Source organism: Micromys minutus, assembly GCF_963924665.1.
Source record: "Micromys minutus genome assembly, chromosome: 22".
Classification (NCBI taxonomy): Eukaryota; Metazoa; Chordata; class Mammalia; order Rodentia; family Muridae; genus Micromys; species Micromys minutus.
In genome coordinates this window covers 26,147,460-26,172,986 of record NC_137957.1, presented here as the reverse complement: position 1 = coordinate 26,172,986, position 25,527 = coordinate 26,147,460, and the positions used below count along the sequence as shown (strand labels likewise).

General features: G+C 35.3%; 1 protein-coding gene across 2 annotated transcripts in view; it reads right to left on the bottom strand.

The window, feature by feature from the left end:
- ACSS3 (acyl-CoA synthetase short chain family member 3) overlaps positions 1-25,527 on the bottom strand; it is a gene marked incomplete at its 5' end in the record, with an annotated part of 191,582 nt that overhangs the window by 31,372 nt on the left and 134,683 nt on the right. For both annotated transcript variants that reach the window (XM_080935711.1, XM_080935710.1), the window contains 3 exons: positions 4,575-4,638; positions 6,884-6,979; positions 24,560-24,663. In XM_080935711.1, the coding sequence (XP_080791837.1) occupies positions 4,575-4,638; positions 6,884-6,979; positions 24,560-24,663 (264 nt within the window). The remainder of the gene's footprint in view (positions 1-4,574; positions 4,639-6,883; positions 6,980-24,559; positions 24,664-25,527) is intronic.

Here is a 25,527-nt window from a genome sequence, read left to right as displayed (position 1 = left end):
CAGCAACAATTCCTGTGTGAGAAGAGGCCAGAGTGTTTTGAAATCATTAAAAAAAAAAAAAAAAAAAAGACAAGAACTTCACTTGCCAAAGATGGTGGCATCTTCCTAAATCAACTGAAGTACAAAGCTTCCTGATGCTTCCTAGTCCTCTTGAACTATAAAGTTTATTCTCTATTCTATGCAGAAACTCATGGCTTCAAAATGCAGACCTATTTCCTATTTCCTGAAGAGTTCTGCAGTGAATCACTATGTTAGTCCCATAGTGGTGGTTAGGTGACCCAGAGTCTTTACTTTGTATTCTCAGAAGAGAGGGTCCAAAACACTTTCTTCCATCTGCATGAACAAAAGACTATGTAGGTTCTGGCAATGTCACTCTTGGTGCTACTGTTTGCATGTTTGCCAAAATTGAGGAAGTGAGGTATCTTTTAATTTCCCTCACAGTATTATTACAAGGCCAATAAAGATCATGCTAAAACCTAGATTTGAGGTTTATAAAATAGCAGAATCATAACCCTGTGGCATCCTTGTTTTGTCAGAGAATACCCCCAAAGGAAACAATCTTGGCACTTTCCCTAGACGGGAGCCAGTAAGTGAGTAACTGCTGTAAAGATGTCACGACCTGAACAAACATCATTAAACGTCAGGAGTTCAATATCTGTAGAGTGAGAAATTGGCAGACAGAGAACGAAAAGCCATTTGGACAGCTCCACACAACTCCCTGCCGTTTAACCGCTGCCCCAGGACAAGATCTGGAAGGCACATCAGGGAGCAGACAAGCCATACTTCCCATAGAAGCAATAGGCTTGGTCAGAAAAATGCGCACTCGGAGAGAAGAAGAGTCAGAGACCAATGGTTCTAATAACTGCGAGTCCAGCATTCAGAAGGGAGACAAAGGCCGTTAAAATCTTAAAGGCACTGCAGTCTGTTGTCTGGAAATTTCTGACTCACAGTTTTATTTCTGCACATTGGAACCCTGGATGCAATTACAGGAGCACCTTCTAAAATTCATGAGTATTTTGTATTCATAACAACTCACACACCATAACTGCTGCACTAAATTAACTGGCTGCAGTGTGCTTCAAAAATCAAAAGAATTATCTAACAGCCACGTGGACATGAAGTTTTCTTTTCTAAGAGAAATGAAAACTCTATAAATGAAAGGAATTGTCATTAAGCAGTAAAGAAATAGGAATGCTTATTTCAGCCCAGGGCTTGCAGTAATTTAGGCATCACCAGAATCCTTGCTGATGAAGTTATCCAAATAGGAATGACTTCTAGAATGCTATAATTTGCATACAGCAAATGAAAAAAAAAAAAAAAACAGAGAAACTAACATTACCCCAAGATTTTTGGGCTTATTTCTAGTTGTTTTACCCCCACTCCCCTACACACACCACTGTTTCTAAACATGAGGCTGTACAAACAAGTTTTAGGGAGGGGTCTTATTTTAAAAAAAAGAAAAACTCCACAAATACAAGTTGAGCAAGCCCTGAAGTTCACAAATGTTTCCAGCTGATGACTGAGAGCTGGGGCTAGTGAAATGTGAATATAGAAGAAAGTTATTGGTTTTTCCTTTTTACAGATAAAAAGAAATTATTAACAAAATCACCCAAAGCTGTTTTATTAATGAGATAAAAGAGATATTTTTGTACTTCCTTTTCTGATCTCCTCTAGTATCCAAATGCAATATAATTGTATAGTTTATTTTCAAATATATTGCTCCGTCACTGAGCAAAAGGAAAAATTAAATTCTACCATGCCATGACACATTGAATCTTTATCATTTGTAATTAGGTATAGAACTGAGAATGTAGCTATTAACATCCCTGTGGCTGCAGAGGGAAAATACTATCCATTCTTCCCTGGCATCAGGCTAAGCATGAAATAATTTTAGGTCAGATCCATCTTAGCTTCAAGGACTTAAATAACATTAATAGCCATAAGGAAAAATTAGAGCTTATGGATAATACAACTGTATTTTACCTCTTCTGGATTTATGCAGAGCAAAGCCACCAGTAATTAGAATGAGGGGACATATTAAATGCTTTAAAGCCATGGAAGACTCAAATCTTACCTCAGAGGTTGTGAGAAAAAAAAAAAGTCATGTTTGACAGAGATGACTCATTTAAAGTTAGATTATATAAAAATGTATGGTGCTAGAAAGTTTCTTTTAAAGTTCCAAAAACAGTGTACTTCCATAAATTAAGTTACCATCCACCCACAAATTGGCTTCTATTTTCTCTAGCAAGCCCTTCTCTTTCCATTGTACACTCACTAGATCACATAACTATGGAGATATGGAAACTGATTTAAAGATGTATAATATTTTCAGTGGTTTATAGTATGTGTGAGTATGTATGTGTATGTGAATATTTGTGTAACGTTCATTACATATTCATCTACTGACTGATATATAGGTTGATGATAGATCTTTTCTATAGCGAATAGAACAGTAGTAAACAGGACAGAGCCATTTCTAGGATTGGATACAGAGTTCTATGGATGTGTGCCCAGGAATGAAGTATGATGTGAAGAAATGTGAATGCAAGTAGAACCTGGGATAATAAATTTTTCATCCTTTTGAATGTGCTACACATAAAAAACGTAACATAATCCTTACGTAGTTATGGACAAGAACATGAGACCTATACTCTAGTCAAATGAGGTTGACCTTGTTTGAAAACAACATGATTTAGCTTTTTAAAATTTTTGTATGGATTCCTTATATTTTGTGAGGCACAACATAATTATGCATGAAGTAATATTTCACATAAAAGCATTTCAAGTAAACTTATAGTAATGTATTTTATTAAAAGAAAGGAACCCTGCACCATCTGAAGATGAATATAATCAAATGCATTCAGAAGAAATAACTTTTAGGACAAATATTGCTGTAGATCTGACATGTGCTACTCTTTACTCATAAGGACTCATCCTGTTGAAGCCAGCCACTTCAGACACATCAAGAAAGGTGTGAAAACTGTTGATCAAAACCACAAGGAAGCCTGTGTCACTTATTAAATGTCACATATTATGTAGTTGTCAAACTAATCAACTTCCTTTCAGATTCTACTATCTTAACTTTACACTGTTTTATAATCAGTAAAAATGAAATATTTTATTCACATTTCAGCATTTTTTTGCCATTTAAATGGGCAGTGATGCCCACAGCCTACAATAAATAAATAAAAATAAAGAGGCAGTGGTGAAGAATGTTTCGAGAGATTGTGGTATTTATTGTTGTCAGGATTTTAATACTATACTACTGTTGATATAATAATTTTACATGCAGTTAAATATCTTTGAAGACATATAATCCAAAGATGAGAAAAGATGAAGCCAAAGAGATATACAATACAATATATAAAAGTGCCAAAATAACTAAATTTTATCATGGAGATAAAAATGTGAAGGACAGGACAAAAACTGCCTTGAACACATGATTAAGAGAAAACCATAGCAAATAAAATACTTTATGAGTTAAAAATATAAACTGGTTGTCAAAATTGGACAATCATAGTCAATCACAAACCGGTTAATGATGCAACGTGCTTTAAAAATATATGACCTGAAGTAATTTATGAGCATCACAGAGTTTATTTTCACAAGCTTAATGATACAGATAAAATGTTGAACATGTAGTCAACACAATAAAACATGACATTTATAAGATACGGTCACTGCAAAACACTGAGCTGTTTTACATCAATGCTTTTTTTAGATGTAAATACCAAAGCAAGGAAGGAGTGATATAATGTATGGAATATAGAAGTTGAAAACATAGGTATTTGTTAACCCTACCAAATATAAAAATCTATACATATCAGATATGCATTTTCAAATATTAGCAGAATATTTGAAACAGTGGGTAGTTTGCATTAGCATGACTCAAGTCCCCGAGTGCTGCATTCACTACAAGATGTAAGCAGGAAGAAGTTAGCATTAAAGTCATTCAGGAGCATAATGGATCCAGCATGGCTGCTGTGTCATCTGGACTGAACCCTGCAAAATTACTGCTGTGCTACTGAGCAAGAGTGGAGAACACCAGCTACTTACTGCTAGCTATTATTCTATTATTTTTGAGATTATAATATAATTACATCACTTCTTCCTTCCTTTCCTTCTCTCTAAGCTCCTCCATACAAGCTTTCTTGCTCTCTTTTGAAATCCTTTTTTTTCCCCACCAAATGCTATTGCATGCCTATATGCCTTTGCATACACAAATATACCAGTGCTTGTATGTATATGTCCTTAACTATAACCTGATCTAGCAGCATAATTATACCTGTATGTATGTTTGCAGAAATGGTTCTTTTGGTTTTATATATTTCTTATATAAAATCTACACATAATTTGTTTAATAAGGAAAAATTCATATAAAATAGCAGAATATACCATTTTTAATTTTTATCTGACTATGTTATCTGTTAATGGGCTTTCATTTTCAAATACAATTGTGTTTCAATTTCAAGCAAAACACAACTCATCACTTGTAATGGTAATGCAGTCAATCAGTTTGTTCCTAAATGTATCCAACTTTTTATCTTTTAATGGTCACATAAAGAACTGCTTACTTTACCACAATATTTCCTAAGCTTCGAGCCTTCAGTTTTTGCATGTTGTCATCCAAAATCATAACTAAAAAGAAAAATATGAACACAAACATAAACACAATTGTGAACACAGATATTAGCCCATAAACATTAAATATTTTCTTAAGTTTTCTAAAATCAGTCCTAAAATTTCTAGCCCAAAATTATATTTTTATTTCTGTGATACCATAAAGACACATAAGAAGGCTAAACATATTCTATAAAAGTATAAAAGATGCAAGCATTTGACATATAGCAAGGTCATAAACTTTATAAGGACATTTCTAAAGAAAGTACATATTTTTAATAGCATCGTAATCTCATTTTTGTGTCTATTTCCATTAATGTGCCTATACTGGTATAAGAATATTAACCATATGTTTATCTTTTTATAAACTAAAGGATGTTGTAATATACAGCCAAATATACATATAATAAAAGCAGAGCAAGCATACCCATTTATTTAATGTTTCCAAATGTTTATCAAAATATTTTACATGATGTATTGATAGAATATGGAAAATGTTTAATAGTTTATTTGATGTCCGAATTACACCACATCACATAAAAACAAATTGCAATCATCTAGATTCTGAAGTCTCTTCTGTTGTTCTATTCACTAAGGTAATTTCTGCAGAAAGGCACTGAACCAAGATTAAATTAATTACTTCTTTCTTTGTATTTCTGGAGAGCACTGTTGGAAAACATTATAATGACAGTTATTAAAGTTATAAATGTCTGTGTTTTGCAGATTATGAGTTTGTCATAAGTGAAAACCAGTCCAAGTTCAGTTGTGTTTCATCAAATTGCAAGACAGCATCCTAATAACTACATGCCTCAGGCCATGTTGCTTTATCTGCTTCTGGTTTTCTACTTATAAAATAGGAGCAATGTCTTCTACTTGTAGTGGTATGTGGTATATAGAGAATGGGTATAAAATTAAATATATTACCACATGGATTCTTTACAAAGAAAGGTTTTCTTTCTCAAAGTAGCTTTTTTTTTTACTATAATGCTGTGTGTTGTATTATACTTTCAAAGTTCTGTATAACATTAAACAAACCAAAAGTATATCAGTCCTAAAGTCCCTGATGCCAAGACTACAGTAATTTAATATCTGGAAGCCAGTGGTTTTTGAATAATGAGAATTTTCTATATTAAAGTTCCAGGAGGCAGCAAAGCTTAACTCTTTCTTACAACTGGGTATTAGAATTGAACAGATATACTAAGGGAAATATGCTTAACATTGCCCACAATTGGCAACCTGTCAAAATATCTCAACACAAAGCCAGTTTTCTCTCTCTAATCAAAAAATGAGGGCACAACTGTTCAGTTGAGGGATGGGCTCATTTTCACATAGCAGAAGTCAGAGACTGTACAGACTTATAAAACAGCTATCATCCTACAATAACAAGTCAAACGTGAGAGTATACACTTGAGCTTAACAAGAAAAACAGCCATAGAGCTGCTAAAGTGGACGAGGTAAGCTCACAAGGGGTCTATGAAATATTCGCAACACCCGTAACTGATGTTTCATTCCTTATTTTGTCTTGTGGGGTGTAACTGCTTGGTTGTATTACATCGCAGTTCAGCAGCCCAAGAAAGTCCATCCAGTTATAATAGGCATTTAGACATAAGTAAACAATGATAAAAAGTGAAAATTTTTGCAACAAGAGGGAAATCTTGCAGAAATTATTTAGCGATAATGAGTGTTACTATGAATAGGAAATCAAATATTGGTGATATGTTATTGTCATTATATCTCCCAAAAAATTATACTTATTAAAAGTCCTTTACTCTGCATTTAATTTTAGCCTACAAGATTGAAGAACTTTTTCAATATTCTTAAATTATGGAATAAGCTATAGCTTTTTGTTAATGAAGCAAGGAAACAAAAAATCCATAATTTATATGTTATTAAAAACATCTATTACTATTGTTACTATAGCAATGATGTGTAGTCTTTATGCATTTCAATTTACTGATTTCTAAATATTTGAAACATCTCTAGATTAAATGTGAGTCATCAAAAATGGAATGATATACGTAAGTACTGCCCACTTGACATATCATAATTTCAAATTCATAGTCTTACAAGACACTTGCTCTTTTAGCTATTCCAAGAAAACAAGTCATTAAAAGACAATAGCATTAATTTTAATAGCAAAAACTGAGGAACTCATGTCTAATGTATGACTTTCTTAAAGGCAAATACATTTTGTACACTAGATATCAGGAAATGCCAAATTCTTTAACAGTGTACATTTTAAACTGACAGTGTTGAGACTTACCATTGTATCCTGGAACACATTTTCCTGCTTGCCCTGGTGGAGGTGTTTTGGAGTTACCTAGTCCAATACATGAAGCCGTGATGGGGGATCCAGTCTCTGAGGGAAAAGAATGCTTATCACTTAGTGTTCAGCATTATGTTGTTTAGTATTTGTACAGTGGACCCAGGGAAGTGTACATCATAATTTCTTTTCATTAGCAATAGACACAAGTCCAGTTGCAATCTACTATTTAAGATGCTTATGATTAGTGTTATGGTCATGGTGAAGAGAAGCAAGAAGAAATCAGAGTCACTCAATGTTTAATTGAACTTACAGATATGCTTATATCACAAGAGAAATTCAATAAAATTATTAAAATGGAAAACAGCAGTGTTTGGTACATTTATGGTTTTAAAACATAAAGATGTGTTTAGAGTATTTCATATGGTGTATTTCTTCTAAAGAATAAAGAGAGGACTCTGGTGTTTGTGATGAGTCAAGAAATGGAAGAATAGACAATAACAACTTTCAGAGCTTCACAACATAGGTTAAAAGATAAATGAGCACTAGAAAAGATATTTCTTATGAATTTATCTAAAGCTATTTGGTTTCTCAATATACATTTTATTTGGTATGTTTAGCTTGCCTCCTGAGACACCTCCAGCTGAATTTACCAAAGCTTTATCAAAGAGATCCCAGGCTGCTGTTCATGCATCTAACAAAGCTACAAACACAGAAAGCTATTTGCATGCTATGTCATGCACCAAGCCCATAAGCTTATGATAACCCTGCAAAGACTAAGAAAGTTAACAGCTAATGCACCTATGGCTCCAGGTGCATATGTAGCTGAAGATAGCAATGTCTGGCATCAATTGAGAAGAGGCCTTTGGTCCAGAGAGGGCATGTTTTTCCAAGGCCAAGGCAATGGGGTGGAGAAGGTGATTAGGAGGGAGTACACCTTTATGAAGACTAGTGAAGGGAGAGGGGGATGGAAGCAGGGTGGGGGAAGGGGATAACATTTCAAATGCAAATATAGAGAGTATCTAAAAAAAAGTGTTAAGTTTGTTGCCCCTAAATTTTCTGCCAGGATAACCACAGCTGATGCTCACAACCATAAATTTTGAAGACAATTATATTTTGGAGAAAACAATTTGTAACATAAGCATTTGGAATCAAAATGATTTTTTCATAACAATGGAGGGGCAGGATAAGAGGATAATGATGAGGAGACTGGTTCCCTTTTTGTTTCATATTGTACATCTCAGCACACACATACACACACACACACACACACACACACACACAGAGAGAGGGGGGGGGAGAAGTGAGAAAGAGAGAGAAGTGAGAAAGAAAGAGAGAGAAGTGAGAAACAGAAAGAGACAGACAGACAGACAGACAGACAGACAGAGAAGGGGAAGAAAGAGAGAGGGATTAACTCTGAAAACAAGCAATTTCCCAGCCATAAAAGAGCAGTAACACCCATTGACCCAAGTATTCTGAATGTATGCCTTCCACTTTGAGCCTTGGCATAAAACCTGTTATTTGGGTGTTGGGAAAGGTTCACATCTACTCTTTTGTTAAATCCAAAGCTGGGTTTACGATTCACATAGTATCATTAGAGCCTCATTTGCCTTTGATAGCAGAACATGGAGTTTTGAAGATTAAAAGATAGGTCTTAAGCCAAAGTACAAGGCAGCAGTTCTCAACCTGTGGGTTGTGGACCCTTTTCAGGATGGATCATCTTTTTATCCAAGGGCTACTTAAGACCAGCAGAAAACACAGATATTTCCATCATGCTCCAACAGTATTAAAATTACAGTTGTTAAGTAGCAACAAAAATTCAACTGTGTTATTTTATTGAAACTGAATATATTTGTCTACTTAAGATGTTGCAATTTGCTGGAGCACAAGAAAGGGTTACAAACTGAAAGTTTGGGAACCAGTGGTTAAAGAGTTATGAATTTCAACATTTGAAAATTAAGATATCTGTCATGGTATAGATAACCAGTTACAGGGACCAGCTATCCTTAGTCTTAAAGGAGCATTCATAGTTATTTTTATATGATAACTAATCACGCTTCTTTAATAAGATGACATTTTGTATCCATGAAATACTCCTCTCACTTTTATTTTCCCTAACATATATTGAATGCCAAGAAGAAGACATACATGATTGGAAAGACTGTGTATGTTTGTGCCTTCATCGGTTTGAAAACAGTCACTTCATCTACCACCCTTCATGCCTGAGGTGAGAGAGGATTGCTCATGACCAAAAGCACCACTACAGAATAATATTCTTAAAGATCCTTAAACACAGGATGCAGAAGTCCTTTCATGTACACAAACACAACCTAACCGGACACTGGGACATTTTGGGAAGGAGACAGACTTTTCGAGATGTCCTCATGTCTCTGTGAGCTGCTGTAGTCATCTAATTTTAAAGTCTTTGCTTTCAATTATTGTCACAATAGTCACTCTAATCAACTAGAGTTCAAACTCTCTACAGGATTGAGTAATGCTAGACCTGTACAACTTGTTAACAGACAGGTTGAGAATCTATGAGAATCTACAAAAGAAACAGATTTCTTTAGTGCCCACCAGCCTCTAATAATGTACTCCCCCCGCAAATACTGACAAACATACCTCAAGACAAATAACAAAACTACTAAAGTGTACTTGGTCTTATTGATGTTTTCAGTATGTACCCTCAGCTGGCCTGGAATGTTCTATGTTGATGTAAAGCAGATTGGACAGCTCCCAGAGATCCTCCTGTCTCTGGAGGTGTGGATTAAAGGGCATCAGAAAGCCTGGCTCATTGTGGAATATTATAACTGGTGTCAGAACTCTGTCCTTCCTACTCTATATAGTAAGGGGCTGTCAAAAGAAGATGGAAGAATGAAACTTTCCTTAAAAGAAAATAGACTCAAGGATTAATGGGAGGCCTTCCTCAGCCCTGCCCTGCAGGAAGGTGGCACACGCACTTCTTGATATGTTTAATTTATTACGTATTTATAACCTTTCAACCTTCAGCCATTTTTTTAATTTAAAAAAGCTTTGAAAAGCACATTTTCTATATAACTAATTTGACTCAGAAATTGTAAGGGCGATAAAAAATATAATTCAGTTAGGTCACTTAGACACAGTTTATGCTTTTAACATTATTGATTCGAGTATTAGGCTTTGGTTAAATTTTATATTAATTTGGAGGGATAGCCATGTGTTGTGACAGCCATATGATATGATTCAGCAAAAGGTCATGCTTAGGACTCTCAAGGTAATATGGAGTCTTGGGTAGGAGTGAGGTGGGATAAAGAAAGAAGTTTTCTATCTTTGTAACTATGAATAACTAGAGAAAGATAACTTAGCCTTCTGTCACACCACCACAGGGTCCACCCAACCATGCACACAAGTCCTGATGGACACACAGTTAATCAAGGTGGCCCAGTATAGATCAAAGAGCTTTCTAGCTAGAGAAAAGCCCCACCTCCCACTGTCTACAAGGGAGGAGAGAGAGGAGCTGTAGAAGCAGATAGAAAGGAAATTTAGAGTATCTGGCTGGTAGACGTCTGTGACTGCTTGAAAACCAAGAGTCAATTATAGGAGATCTCATGAGATTGCTGAAAGACCCCATGCCTGTATGGGAAGTGGGTCACCAAAGTAGATGGCCCCCACAAACCAAAGATAGTAAGTTTTTTGTGCACTTGAATGCGTATATAAATTGTTGCATTTCTGGAACAAGTACTATAGCTCAGTGAGTAGGAAAAATGCATGCATGTTAAACAAATAGTTTTACACACACACACACACACACACACACACACAAACACACACAAACACACACTTTTAAAAATAAATTGTTGCATATCTGAAATGAAATTTTGCAATACTTGAACAAGAACCTTAAACATACATATTTTACACATTTATTCTAGGGATATATGCAAGAAAAACATTTGGTTCATACATACTTAATGACAAGAATGTATTCCACCATATTGTGTGCATCAAAGAATAGAAGATTTCTTTAAGTGGGAACTCTCTCATATTAAAAAAGAATGCAAAGCCATTCAAATACCAGAGATGAATGTCTACTAAAAATAAGATCTAGAAGGAAATTGTTAAACAAAGTATACAAAGTAACTAATTTTTACAATATATATATATATTTATACATTGAGCCACATGGGTATTCTATCTTTGACCACATCTGTGCAACAAGACACGCATCAAAATGTTAAGATAAGTTGTCTTTGTTTGATGTTCAGTGAGTAAATAGAAGAGTCTAGAGAGATACAACAGCTTTGGGAAATACCAACATTAGTAAGAAAATTGACTCAAAACTTTTTCTAATTCCTCCTAATAAGAAGTGGCCATGTTTAATTAGCTTCGAGTCATTTTGATTACTTTAATCAAGAGTGGAGAGGGTTTATATAAGTTTCTGGGAATCCTCTCTCTATGCCACTGTGTATGATGTATGGGTCAGTAACCTAAGTCCACCAGGGTAAAAATGCTATATAAAGACACTACATTCAAAACTCCTTGATGAGGCAGACTTCTAGTCATAACTGGCATTTCTAGAAACCCACTCTACAAAGTCAAGATCTCTAGAATGAATCATCCAGTACTAAGAATTACCTGAAATGTATTTTCTATAGCATATAAATATCAGATTCAGAAAATCGTATCTGTTATCAAGTCACTAGTTTTTCTGTATGTACATTTGTAAGTAGCTGCACACAAAACTGGAAGACATCATTGAAAATATTACAAAGGCTTTTTTGACAAAATAAAACATTAAAAAAATAAAGCAAATACTATCATATCAAAGTTGGACATGGCAGCCTAAAAGGAAAAAAAAAAATATTCCAAGGGCAGGCAATTACTGTATCATCTAAGTTCTGACCATACCAGAACCAGGATTTTTTTTTTAAATTTGAACCCAAGAATCTCTTGTATCATCAGGACAGAACATTCCAGTTCTTTTCATTGTGTTCCAAAAAAAAAAAAAAAAAAAAACTTTCCCAACTAGCTATGCATACTCTCACATGTTTTAAGCTTCCTTTTTCATTACTAAGATCAGAGCTTGTATAAATAAATCAGAAATTATCAGTTGTACTCCCCTAATGAACCATAGAGAAAAAGATATTGAAGACATCAAAAACAGAAAGACTGTATGCAATTTATAGTTCCATTACAGCATTTTTTTCTTCAAAAATATTCAAAGGTCTATCATTTAATACATGTTTGTTAGATATAGTCTCCTCATCAAAAGAAGCCTTTTTTCTTTGGAATAAAGGAATTTTATGGTGGACTTACACTCCAAATAGAAATATTGGCATGTATGAAGTTTCTCTAATGAGCCCAGTGAGAATTTAGTTTTCAACGGAGCAAAGTCCAGACAGAATGGACAGATTAAAGGAGAAGGTAAATGCCAAAGAGGAAAATTACAAAGGGCTGTCAGTGTGAAGCTTAGAAATCTGGACATCTGTCCAAGAACAGTGGAATCCACAGAGATCAGTAGAAGTGATCATTGCTAAATTACTTTATAAAATAATCTCCTTACTTGCAAACTAAAGCCCTAAGTTAATAACCCTAATATTCAGCAATGAAACAGGCAGTTGATAATGTGGAAAAAGTAAGCCGAGGTAAAAGATGAGACAAACTTAAGTTCTACTGAGCATCAATAGGCCATAGTAATTGCTGTTGTGAAATAGAGCAAGAGGAGGTGTCTGTTAAACTCCCAGAGTTTATTTCAGAAAATTGGCATTTGGCATTAAATGTGAGTGACATTCAAGAGAATGGGCAAAGTGGTAGGAGGGCAAAGGCTATTGTGTGACTCAGAGGCCCTGCTGTATCTGGTGAACTACTCTTCTGCTCCTGCAGAGACTCTTGAGGTACTGTGTTAGGAAATCTGGATTGAGAACTTGGTTTTCTATGTTCAAGGTTGAAGTTTCAGGGATCAATCAGTTCAGCAGGCTGGCGAATGCTGAGTCATATTAATCACAGCGTCATGGTGGGAGCAGAGGCAATTTGTAAAGGAATCCTTCGCTCCATGTCTCAGTCTATACTGTGAGCTATAAATAACTTGAATGGTGGCAGCAAATATAACGAAGAAACAGTGAGCTCTATACTGGCGAAGGAAAATCAGTTTAATCTCGGTGCTCAAGAGGTGATAGAATTATGGCTTAAAATACTTAAAGCAATCTAATGTCTGTATTAGATTTAGAGCCTTCAGTGGAGCTAAGAACCTGATCTCAGCATACGGTGGTGGGTTTGGTGAAGAGTCCCATACATAATCAGCAGCTCAATTAGATAAGAAATGCTGAATTAATGGAGACAAAGCATGGGGAGAAAGCATCCCAGACTGCAGAGACCAAAGGCAGCTCTAGTTAAAACTGCAAGGACTTTATGGAATTAAATAGCGTATGTGTGAATTCTGCCCTTACATTCATGTGCATGCAAATCAAGTTTCCATGATCTTGTAGTATCTACAGTCCTGGATGTTAATGGTGGTCTTTTCACACATATAAGAGGATTCAGGAGGGAAAAAGGACAGGAAATGTAAATAAGACATATTATTATGTGTAGGTTAACATTGCTTGAATTCTGTGTTCCTGAATCTAGGGAACTTCAGAGCAGAACTATAAAGGTGACCCTTAGAGCAATGAAGGGTTATTAACAGCAAGAAAAGGAAAATAATATTTGTTCTTTGTTGGTAATAAAGTGAGAATTGCTATTTTTTTTACACATTTCAATTTATTAAAAGCTTTTGCAGCAGCCCTGAGAAACAGCTGTGCAGATGATCAAGATGAGTATGTTGCTGTTGAATGAGGGGCTGGACTGATTTAAACACAGTCTTCTTAGGATTCCGCATCTCCTCATACTCCCCACCTTCTTCCAAGAACCAGGGTCACCTGCTGTTCTCTAAGAGTGACAGTAAAAAGTACCTGGGCTGACTCCCTTGGGTTAAAACAAAGGGTTGTGTGATTTCCAGATCACTATTTCTCAGGGAAAGGCTTAGAAACCTTTGTTCTTGTGATAATCTTTTTAAATGTGACATAATATTATTTGCTACAGGCTAAGTTATAACGGATTCCTGTCAAAGACCGGAGAATTAGAGTACAGGATATTTCAAAGACGATGCCAGAAACATTATTGATCAGCTTCCTAACCCAATGTCTCTTTCCAATACATTTATCACTAATACAATAAAGGCACAGACAGTGTCATTCACGTCTCATTCGGAAATTATTGATGGTTGATTTGGGAATCAGTTTTCAGGTGGCTTGACAATTTGTAAATAGTTATTCACTCTGAAACAAGAGTCTTATCAAGCATGTCTTACATTTGACAAAAGATTATTCTTTCCATAAACAAAAATTCACATAGCTTACCTCTAAGCTTCCATGTTTCAAATTATCATTAAAAACCACCTACTCTGAACTAATAAAAACTGCTCTAAACGAGAGAAAACCTCAGTTACCAGGCAACAGGGATGACATCAAGATTCTCTCTCTCTCTCTCTCTCTCTCTCTCTCTCTCTCTCTCTCTCTCTCTCTCTCTCTCTCTCTCTCTCTCTCTCCAGATGGATACAAACACAGTCTCTCTGGTTGCACATTACTGGGGTGACAGTTCATCTGTATACTGCTTATACCCTCAGCCACAATGTAAAATACTATAATATCCAAAAGATCCCTTTTACAAAGAAAAAGCAAGATGAATCTATTTCGAGCATGAAATTGAAAGATAAATTAGAATCACCCATTAGAAGTTCATTCATATTTTCCCAAAGCCTTTTGAATTCTACTATTTGAAAATACTATAAAGAATCTTCCTGATAATCTAGCTCACAGGTAACGGCAATGTTACTCCAGTTTTCCAGCATTTCAGGTAGGCAGTGTGCGTATGCCTATTTATTTATAGTGTTCTTGAATTTTCAGGCATGTACTCTGAAGAAACATTCACCATAGCATAAATTTGATAAAACAGTAAGAATAGAGCAAAGCCCCGATACAGAAAATAGCAGAGTTATTAAGATAAATTTAGAAAGCAGCCCTTCATTATCTACAGTTCTGTTTTGCTCAGAGATTTACAGGCATGAACTCGTGGCAATTGACAGTCAATAGCCAGCGAATAGGATTGTAAATAAGGTGCTTAAGGTAAAGTCACCAGAAAAACACTTAACTCATTGCTGGGTCAACTCAGTGGAAGTCTCATGTGCTTTAACTCTCAGAAGGAATTGTGCAGTGAAAGTTACAAAACTTCCCAGGAGCATACGCTCCCTGCAGACACAGGCACGTGGATGCTGGAAGAGAGCCGGCAGACAGCAAAGTGGAAAAATGGAGGTACATAGGGGATAAGAGGAGTAGTAAAGCTTTCAGAACTAAAATCTATTTTAGAAAACTAAGTGTAAAGTGATAGACTAGTGAGTTCAAGTCCCTTGTCACATGCAGAAGACACAGTCTCTGAGAATACAAAAATAAGAAAGGAGAAGAATAATTCAGAAAAGTAAATGACATGCATGTTCATATATTATGGATCAAACTGTCAAATATTAACCTAGCATTTCTATATAAATATAATTTTATATGTATTCAATATGTATTTCACATATATTTCTTATATATGAGAAATAATATATGTGATATATACATGTATATGTGAGAAATAAGACAGTACAGGTATGTGCTCATAACATTTCACACAGAAATATCTGTTTAGTATTGTTTAAAAACCTGCAATTAATTATTCTCTCACATGGGTTTGGTCCTTATAAGTAAACATGCATCAATTCTTAAAATTAAAAGAAAGACAGACAGGAAGAAAGGGGGAAGGAGAAAGGGATGGAAGAAAGAAGGAAGGAAGGAAGGAAAGTAAAAAGTGTCCCAGTCTAATGAGACTTCTATACATTTTCTTAAGGTTATAAACCTGATTTGAAAAGCCCAACAAACTAATGGTTACAATACTTGCTGCCATAGTTTATAGTTCAAGGTACACTCTACTTGTCTTAGTCACTTTTCTACTGCTTTGGATAAATACCTGGAACAAGGCATTGTGGGAGAATGAAGTTAGGCTTATGGTTTCTGAGGTTTAGAGTTTATGATAGAAGAGGAAAGGTATAGCGAGAAGACATCTGAGAGCTAATATCTCAAGACTGTGAGTTTGAGGCTGATGGAGTACACTGGGAATGATGGAAGTCTTCTGAACCTTCAAATCACAGTGACACATCTCCAACGTGGCCACACATCCTAATCCTTTCCAAATATTTCCACCAACTGGGGACCAAGTGTTCTTACAGATAAGCACTTGGGACCATCTTATTCAAACCACTACCATACCCAATGGAGTAAAATGACATCTGTCACATCATCTACTTTCAATGTCCTTTGAAACATGCTATCAGTTTATGGACACCATTCGGAGGAAAGGCTTTCATTTATGTGCTGGTATGCCAACATTTGTTACTGCATTTTACCTTGTAGTTTAATAAAATTTAGTTCAATCAAATTTATTCTCAAAGAATAAATATTTAGGCTATATAAAGACCAGAGTTACCTTAGAATTTGATCTGCAATTAAAATTTTAGCAGCTCATTTAAGTAGGATGAGAAATAATATAATATCTTAAAATATGAGAACGCAACAACCAAGGTCAAGGCACATATAGTGAAATCAATAATTTCAATTACCAACAGTGTCTATTAGGTGACTATGACTATTATTTTATCACTGAAATTATTTCTTAAGACTTTTCAACAATTAAAAAGTTTTATTTTTCCATTGGAGTGATAAAAACAAAATAAAAGATAATGAAGTCACCTAAATAAACTCAAGAAGTGGTGATTAGATAACTTCAGTTGCAATATTAGTCCCTAGCCATCAAAACATTGAAAGTGATTTCCATATAAATATTGTAACTCCTAATAGCAACCACACTAGTACTATTGAAGCAACTGGAAAAATTCAGGAATTGTTGATCCAAGCCCTTTACTAAGGTACCTCTATATAGAATTATTAAAGAACTTAGTTGTTACAGGTTTGTGGTAAGTGCATTTCTCTTTAAGATTTATAAGAGGAGAGCAATGATTGTAAGAACCAGGGGCATCAAAGTCATCCCAAGAACATGGGAAATACCGTTAAATAACCAGTGCTGATAGGGGTTTCCAGTGACTGAACAGACACTGCATGTTTACTCAGGGAGCCTGTATGAGTCGGAACTAGGTCCTTTGAATATATATTATGGTTATTTGGTTTGGTCTTCTGGAACTCTTAAGAAATAATTTAGAAATTGTCATAATTTTGAATAGGATGGAAATAGATGAGATGGATTGCTAATTTTATTCTTGAACAAAACATTATACAACCATATTCTTATATTGATAGAAGTCTTTCTAATTGATGTGGAACAGATATTTTCATTTTTACATTGGTACAGACTGTAGATATAGATGATATAGATATAGAGATAGACATATAGAATTAAGTTTCTCATTAATATAAATCTATATGTTGATACAAAAATTAAAATTAATATTGGTATTCTTAGGCATTGTGCCTATGAAGCTCATTTAAGAATACACAGCATTGACTCAGTCCTTCTGAGAGCTGCTATTACAAACTGTTTAAGATGATCAAGTAACACATTTAAGAACAAGATAGTAAACTTATGGTTATATTAGATTCTGATTTATTTATAATGAAGTGTTTTCAGTTTAAAAAATAGAAGTGACTGAGAATAGTTAAGGTTTAATATATATCTTATGTATATAGATAGTCTTCAAAAAACATCAGAAATCCACAGAATATGGCATTTAATGTTATTTCATTATTAAGAATCATTTGACAAAAAGACATGTCTGCTCATGAGGGCTTCACCATTCCCCTTCAAAAAGAATTTGAACAACAAATCTCCATATAGATTTTCTCCAATTACAACCATGTAGCCACTGGAAAAATTGCCCTGCTCATTTACAGACAAAAAATACTCTCTAAGAAAGCAGAGGCAATGTGGAATTGTTGACAATTTAGTTCTTACAAGACAGAACAAACTAGTGTTTCATAGTTCCTGCTTCATCTCAAGGTCTGGCAGGTGGTTCTGGGCCAGAAGGCTGAAGAGAGATGCTCCGATGTTATCAGAAATTAGGGGACTGAACAAGTAGTCAGACGTCTTTACAGTTTGTTTAAGACTTGGAAGCTTTGGATTATGCTTCCTATATATTATGTCATATTTAATTTATTCCCAGATTCCTAAAGGGGTTGAAGCCCAGTTACAGTCTCATAAACTCGAGCTAAAATCAAAACATAAATCAAATAGAGAATTATAAATTCTTCCTTTAATTGAACAACTTAATTTTAAAAAACAAAGATAAATGTACTGATTTTAAAAGCATTTTTGCAAAACAGTATATAAATACATATTTGTTCGTACTTGATTTTTTTAAGGTTTGATAGTATGACTAAAATCTTACTAGTTACAATGAGCATAAAGTACATGTAAAACAAGATGTAACCTGGAAATAGTCAAAGTTTTCTTGGTGTGTAAAGATTAAGCATAATGATTTTTCTTTTTTCTTTTTTTTTTTTTTTTTTTTGGCCTTTGTTTTTCTGGAACTTCATATAGTCTGTAAGTTGTTTCTGAGGTGTTCAGAGCTTTCTGGAGTTAGTATCCAGTTATCAGTGACTGCATATTATGTCTGTTCTTTTGTGAATGGGTTACCTCACTCAGGATATTCTCTAGATGCATCCATTTTCTTAAGAATTTCATAAAGTCATTTTTTTATAGCTGAGTAGTACTCCATTGTGTAAATGTACCACAATTTTGTATCCATTCATCTTCTGAAGGGCATCTGTGTTCTTTCCAGCTTCTGGCTATTATAAATAGAGCTGCTGTGAACATTGTGGTACAAAGATGGGGAGCTGAAAAGAGGAAGCCAGGGCAGCAAAGATAAAATATAGATTTTGAAAGATATTAACTCAGGAATACCAGAGGTGGATGTCTGTTAGCCAAGGGAAGAATTATAAATGCTCAGGCACTGAACTAATCAAGACACACCAAAGTTAGCTTATGTGTGTGTCATTCATTCAATAAGCCAGGGGACTCTGAAAAGTGGCTAGGAGACCCACAGGAAGCCAATGAGTTTTAACTAATTCACCATTACATTGGTCTACTTTACATGCATAGTTGAGCTCCATTTGTCTGGACTCTATAGAGAGAAACACGCCAAAAAACTTCTGGTGCTGTGTTTTCTAGCCACTTTCATGGACATGGGTTGATTGGCATAATGATGTCAACTGAGACAGATTCTTGTGCAAGATGCATGAAGAAAACAGGCGATGTTCAGAGAGAGTGTAAAAAGGACTTTATGGACAGTCGCACATGCTGAGCTTGGCTTGCTTATAAAGCTATAAGCTTGTTGGTCTCACATTTTCTCTGATCTTTGCTTCATTGAGAGGCATAGGGAAGAACTACTCCTGACATCCCTGCTGACCCAAATCCCTCCTGCCTGGGTGTTCCTACTAGGTTGGGCCACCTGATGCTATCATGACACTACTGAACAGGACTGGGATATCCATGAAATGTTCTCAGGTAGATCAAGCTGCCTACTGCTGCTCACCTGTGCCTGACAAAAATTTGCACCAAGAAAAGATATTTCTAAAAAGGTCCATTTTCCTACATCCTTTCTGTTCCACTAACCCTGGTGGGTGTTGTGCTGCAAGGGACTGAAAGCATTTAAGAACTATCATTAAAAGTAGAGGTTTAAAATAATTTAAAGTCACAAGAGTGGAAGAGGGGATATTAGCAAGAGGGGAGGTAGTGGGGACTGACTAGGAAGAGAGGAAACAGTGGAGTGGAATATATGAAAGAACAACTATACGTACATGTATGCATGCATACATACATATATTAATAAATGAATAAATATTTGAAAAATATTTATTTTACGTATATGAATGTTTTGTTTCAGATACCCTGGAACCCAAGTTACAGGTGTTTGTGAGCCACTGCATGAGTGTAAGAATTGAATCTGTGTCCTTTGTAAAATTATCAAGTTCTCATAAGCAGTGAACCATCTCATAGCCCAGTGGCCATTATTTTTAACATGACAACAAATGAATGGAAGAAAGGAAGGAAAGAAGGAAGGAGGGAATGAAGGAAGAAAGAAAGGAAGAAAGGAAGGATAGAAGGAAGAAGGAACTCAAAAATAGGATACTAGCATGTTTTGTTGTCAGTATTTCTAAAGTAAAATCATATTTTATGACAAGCAGAAAACAAAGACAGAAGAAAGAGAGAAAGGAAAGTAAATCTTATATGAGGTCAGAGTCTACTCTGGTTTGAAGAGTTAGTCTGAAGTATAAGGGAAATTTCCTTAGGCCAATTATTCTCAAGAACTTCCTTAACTCATCTTGAATTAGACAATGAAATTCTTGCAAAGAGCACAATTTACTACATGAAAAGTCCTCTATTCTGAAAATTATCTTCTTGTCTGTTTTATGGAAAAGCTTCTTTTTGTTCTAAAAATTACCTATAACAATACAGCATTTTATCTTAAGATTATATGCCTGAGAATAATAAACTTCAGACTGGTTTATTGTACATGAAATGCCATATTTTAGTAAAATGGATATCTATTCTTTTAATATGCTGTTTAAATGGCAATAATACCACCTGTGTTCCCTATTTCTCTGCTGAAAATAAAAAATGAATCACTCAGTCAACAATCCAGCTGTTTTCAATCATTTTACAGATGAGTTACTGCTTAATTAAAGTTTTTGAATGAGTGGCAATCCAGTTTCCTTCGAGACTAATGAGTGAATTTGATATAACCTTTCTAGACTTAGCAAAACTGATTTTCCTTCTGATAGCACTAAAGGTTTATGCTTATTACAGTCAAAAGCAGGAGCTTAATGCTTCTGTTGCCATGAGCAGCAAAATGTCTTCATGGAAATATTCTTTGGGGGAGGGGCACACCTATTTTCAGATACATGGAGATTATCCATAGAGAGATATATAGAGATAATGGCTTTCAATTGGAAATTGTAGATATTAAGTCAAACATGAAGGAATATTGCGATTAACAGACAAAAAGAGAATATTCATCTCTAAAAGTTTGTTGGTATTCACATAAACCATACTTTGAGTGACATAATATATCAGAGATGGGGACATGATTCTGTTGTTAAGAGTCCTGAGCTTCAGAAGAACCTGAGTTCAGTTCCTATCATGCAAGTCAGTTTGGCTAATGACCACCTCTTTCAAGGGATTGGAACCCTCTTCTGGCTAAGGCAGGAATGCACACAAAGGTGCACACACACGCACACACACACACACACACACACACACACACACATACTGTATACACAAATAACAACAATCATTTTTTTAAAAACCAATGTTATATGAACAGATTGACTGCAGCTGAAATCATATGACTTGATAGGTTTTATTTACAGACTCTTAACTAGCATACTCCTTTCTATTTTCAAATTAACACAAAAGAATTTCTTTTTTTTTTTTGGATTTTCAATATTTAATAGTCTCTTCAACTTCTTTTTGAAAACCTCCCCCCTCATTTCTCCTAGTCTCCCTCTGAACAAGTTTACACTGAGCTTCTTCCCCGTAGCTGTGATGCCTAATGGGTCACTGGTTTCCTTTTCCTATCTAGAGCCTGTGTTCTTTTCAGAGGCTAAGCTCGATTCCATTTCAACATAGACATAGTGATACATTTAAAGCTTTAGTCCAAATTACTTTGTCCTTTTTCCTTCGATACACATTAATTACCTCATTTCACGTCAGTTACCCTATCATTTACATATATGTACACAAATACACAGATACAGATATACATACATGAACTTAAGCTCACCTTACATTCAAACATCTTTGGCTTATCAAAGAATTTCTTAACTGCCCCAGTCACACGCATATGTTAATGCCAAAAGAGATCAAAGCAAGTCTATCAGTCTTTCATGCAAATATTTGTATGGAAGACTCACCAAAGTTTATAAGTTTATAAAATATTAATTTCTATGTACAAAACAAGAGGAGTCCTGTAGGACATTTGAGATTCACAACAAAGAATCACGTTTTTGGTCAAAGCTTAACCTTGTTAGGAACACTATCTGGTGTTTTCTAGCATGTATCTAGGAAGGCCAGCAAACATCTATTTGATGAGCAAAACATAAGAGCATTTATCAATGTACTAAAAATATCAAGACATTTTTCTTTGTTGGTGAATTAATAACTACACATTTTCTGTCTTTTACTTCTGTGGATTTAGTATTTCTTTCATTCTACCCCGAAAAGGAAAACTGTGGGTGCTGGAGAGATGGCTCTTGCTTCAATTTCAAATGAGCAGAATTGGGGCCCTAGCATTGATGTCGTGTAGTTCATACTTTAGGAATAAGTACTGGCAAATGATGAAATTGAGTGTTGCCTTAGACTTTGTTACAACAATTTTTTAAGGGAAAAATAATACTTTATGCAACTAAGTAACCATTCAAACTATTTATCTATAGGGAATCATGGAGTTGGCCTGGCTCAGCCACCTTAAGAGACATGTGTCATAGTGTTTTATCTTTTTGTTTTAAAATTACTTTGTCATTCCTGATGCCAGTGAGCCTTCCAGTTCCTGAGAATCAGAAGCACTCTTTCAGGCAGTGCAACATCCAGATTGCTTAGCGTTTCTCTGTATGTTCCCTTGAAAGTTAAGGAAACATGGAAACATGACAGGATCATTGATCTTGAACATTAATCTAATGTACTCTGCATAGTTTGCTAACATCATTGTATTCTAGAAACTACAAGAGTATTGATCCTGGTAATCAACACTATATTCTATTTCTGAAAAACAGGATATAAGATGTTTGATTAATGAGGATAAAATTTTCATAGCTCCAGTCTTGCTGTAGCTACAACAACAAAAGCCTGGTTTAATTTCTATCCAGCTGTATCAGGTAACCTTGACCAGGGAGCTTACATGTATCCATACAATTATTGGTTGATACCTGCATCATCTAGAATTCAACTCAATACTGGATGAAAATATTTTTTTCTTCATTCTTGCATTCAATTATTTTCCCCAAAAAAATAAAATGGAGAATTTTACCAACTTTAAGTGATCCTCCTTAAAAGTATACATTCTTAAGTATAACTATGCCCATACCTTGATCTACAAAAAGGCCATAAAATTGAAAAATAAAGTGATGTATATTTTCTTATAGCTACTTCATAGTCGATATAAAGTATGTAGTCAGTGCTTTGAGAAATATATATGTTTTACAAGATTATGAGATTTTTTTTCATATTTTAGAAAGTACTAATTACATACATCTATGTTTTTGTTCATGCAAGAAAAACATTTTTTTGAAATTTCATTGTATCTTTTAGTAATGTCCAAAAAAACAACTTTTATATATAACAGAGAATGCATCCATACTATTAACATCCTTTCTTATTGACAACATAATTACTTTTTTGTTTTTCAATATATTGTAATGTGTTCTATCATTGTTTACATAATAATGTCCTGTCGTTTGAGTCTATAGTACTTAAAATATGCACAGAATTAAACAAATATTCCTTTAGTAACTATATGTACAGAACAGAGAAACACTATGTTTTTCTTTTGTAAAGGGAACAGGTTTTATGTTCTGGTTAGTTGTTTTAGACTATATATTACAGAAAATGTAAAGAAAACATGTTTTTCACCAAAGGCAAGATGCAAGGAGACAATAAAAAAATGCATAAAAAATATCTCAACAACCAACTTTTGCTTTAGTTTTTTCTTTGCTTTCCAATAAAGGGTATCAGCATGTTGACACAATGTAATCTACAAATGTGCTCATCTACATACATGGCAAGGTCAAACGAGGCTGGCAGTGATTAGAAATGTTCATATCCAAGTTTGAACTTCTGTTAAGAGCACTAAAGATTTTCACCATGGAGCTCCAGTGTTTGCATACACACTGCATATTCTGTTTTAGATATTGGAAAACCCGAAGCACCGAGGCCATGGCATCTATTGTTTTCTCGAATCTGCTTGACTTAGTGAAAGTAACATCTGAAGGCCACTAGCAAACTATTTTTAGATGGATAAATAAAAATATGCAAAGTATGAAGAGGAAATTGGATTCCAGATCACTGAGTGACTTGTAAAAGAGTGACACTCATATAGTATTATTTTGGAGAAAATGTAATGTATCTACTGTAAGAGCAACACAGAAGGACTTAGACTTTGATGAGCCACAGATGACAGAGCTCCCTATGATGGGGAAACAGTGTTTAACAAACACCATGGAACCAATGGGCTGAATGAGTTAGAGAGCACAAAACCTAGCTAGGAGGTAAGGGTTAAGTCTTGGCAGGTCAGATCCTGGCCCTGCTGTCACCACATAAAAGCTCTGGGGATGCTGCTGATCTGAAGAAAGGCAAGCGGAGATGTAGCAACTCAGTGCGTACAAGAAGCAAAATGGAGATGATCAAGATGCCCTCAGACCTGTACATCTGTGACTAAGAGAACAGTCGCATCTATGTGACTAATGCAGACATAATGAACAACGTGACATTAAAGTGCTTGTTTCTATTCCAAACAGAAATGTGGATCCTGCCTGGCATAACTAAGAAACTCCTCTACTCCACTCCAAAAAGCTGCTCTGGAGGCCTTGAGTAGCTGTCATGAACAGTTTAGGAAATACTTACCAGTTTGCCACCAATGGTCTAGAACAGGGACGCGGAAGACTTTTTTGGACCATTCCAGGGTATCCACATCACATCTCTCTCCAGCCACAAACAGTGTCTTGAACCTGAATATAAGAGAGACAATGAGTTCAAAGTATCTTCTGAACATTAAATAATTTCCTTTATGTTAAAAATTGTTGTTAGAATCTAACATATCAGTTATAGCAATGGAAAACAGCCATTACAGCAATGAAAAACACTACGTGGCAGGAGAGTGAACGAAATTTCTTCCATGTACTAAAATGTAACCCCATGCAGTTTTCAGCACTGAGGTACTTCAAAAGCAGAATACAGAACCAACCATAGATGCTCAGCTCTGTGAAGGGGAATTGAGTTGACTTTGGAATGCACCTATCACATTCCTCGAATAATCAAACATGAAAAGACTTTCCTCTTGACATTAGCCTTGCTAATTTTTAACTCCTAATTTCCTTTCTCTGTTTTTATGAAGGGTGTCCCCAGAAATACACTCACAGATACCCATTAAGGCAGCAAATTCGATCACACACATGATTGTTTCTCATGGATTCCTTTAGGGGGGATTACTATGAGAATCATGCAGATGAAACATGGCTAACAAAGAAGTATTGTCCCCTCCTGATTGCTTTCTACTCCCAAGTGGGATTGAGATATCCTCATTGGGCCCTCAGCTTGTTGACCTTTTTGAGTTCTCTGGACTAATATCCACTTAGGAAGAGACCTGGGTGGGAAAGGGGATAGAGAGGTCTTAGTGGGGTACATGATCTAATATTGGTTGTGGGGAGGGAAGTGAAGCCCTGACAGCCAGCAAAAAGAATTGAAATAGGCAACCTAAGGAGGTAGGAGGTTGCAGGGGGGGAAGGGAACCCTCCAAAATGTATCAGAGACCTGAAAGGCTGTAGACTCTCAGGACTCAAAGGGACGGGTCTTATATAAAATGCACTACAATG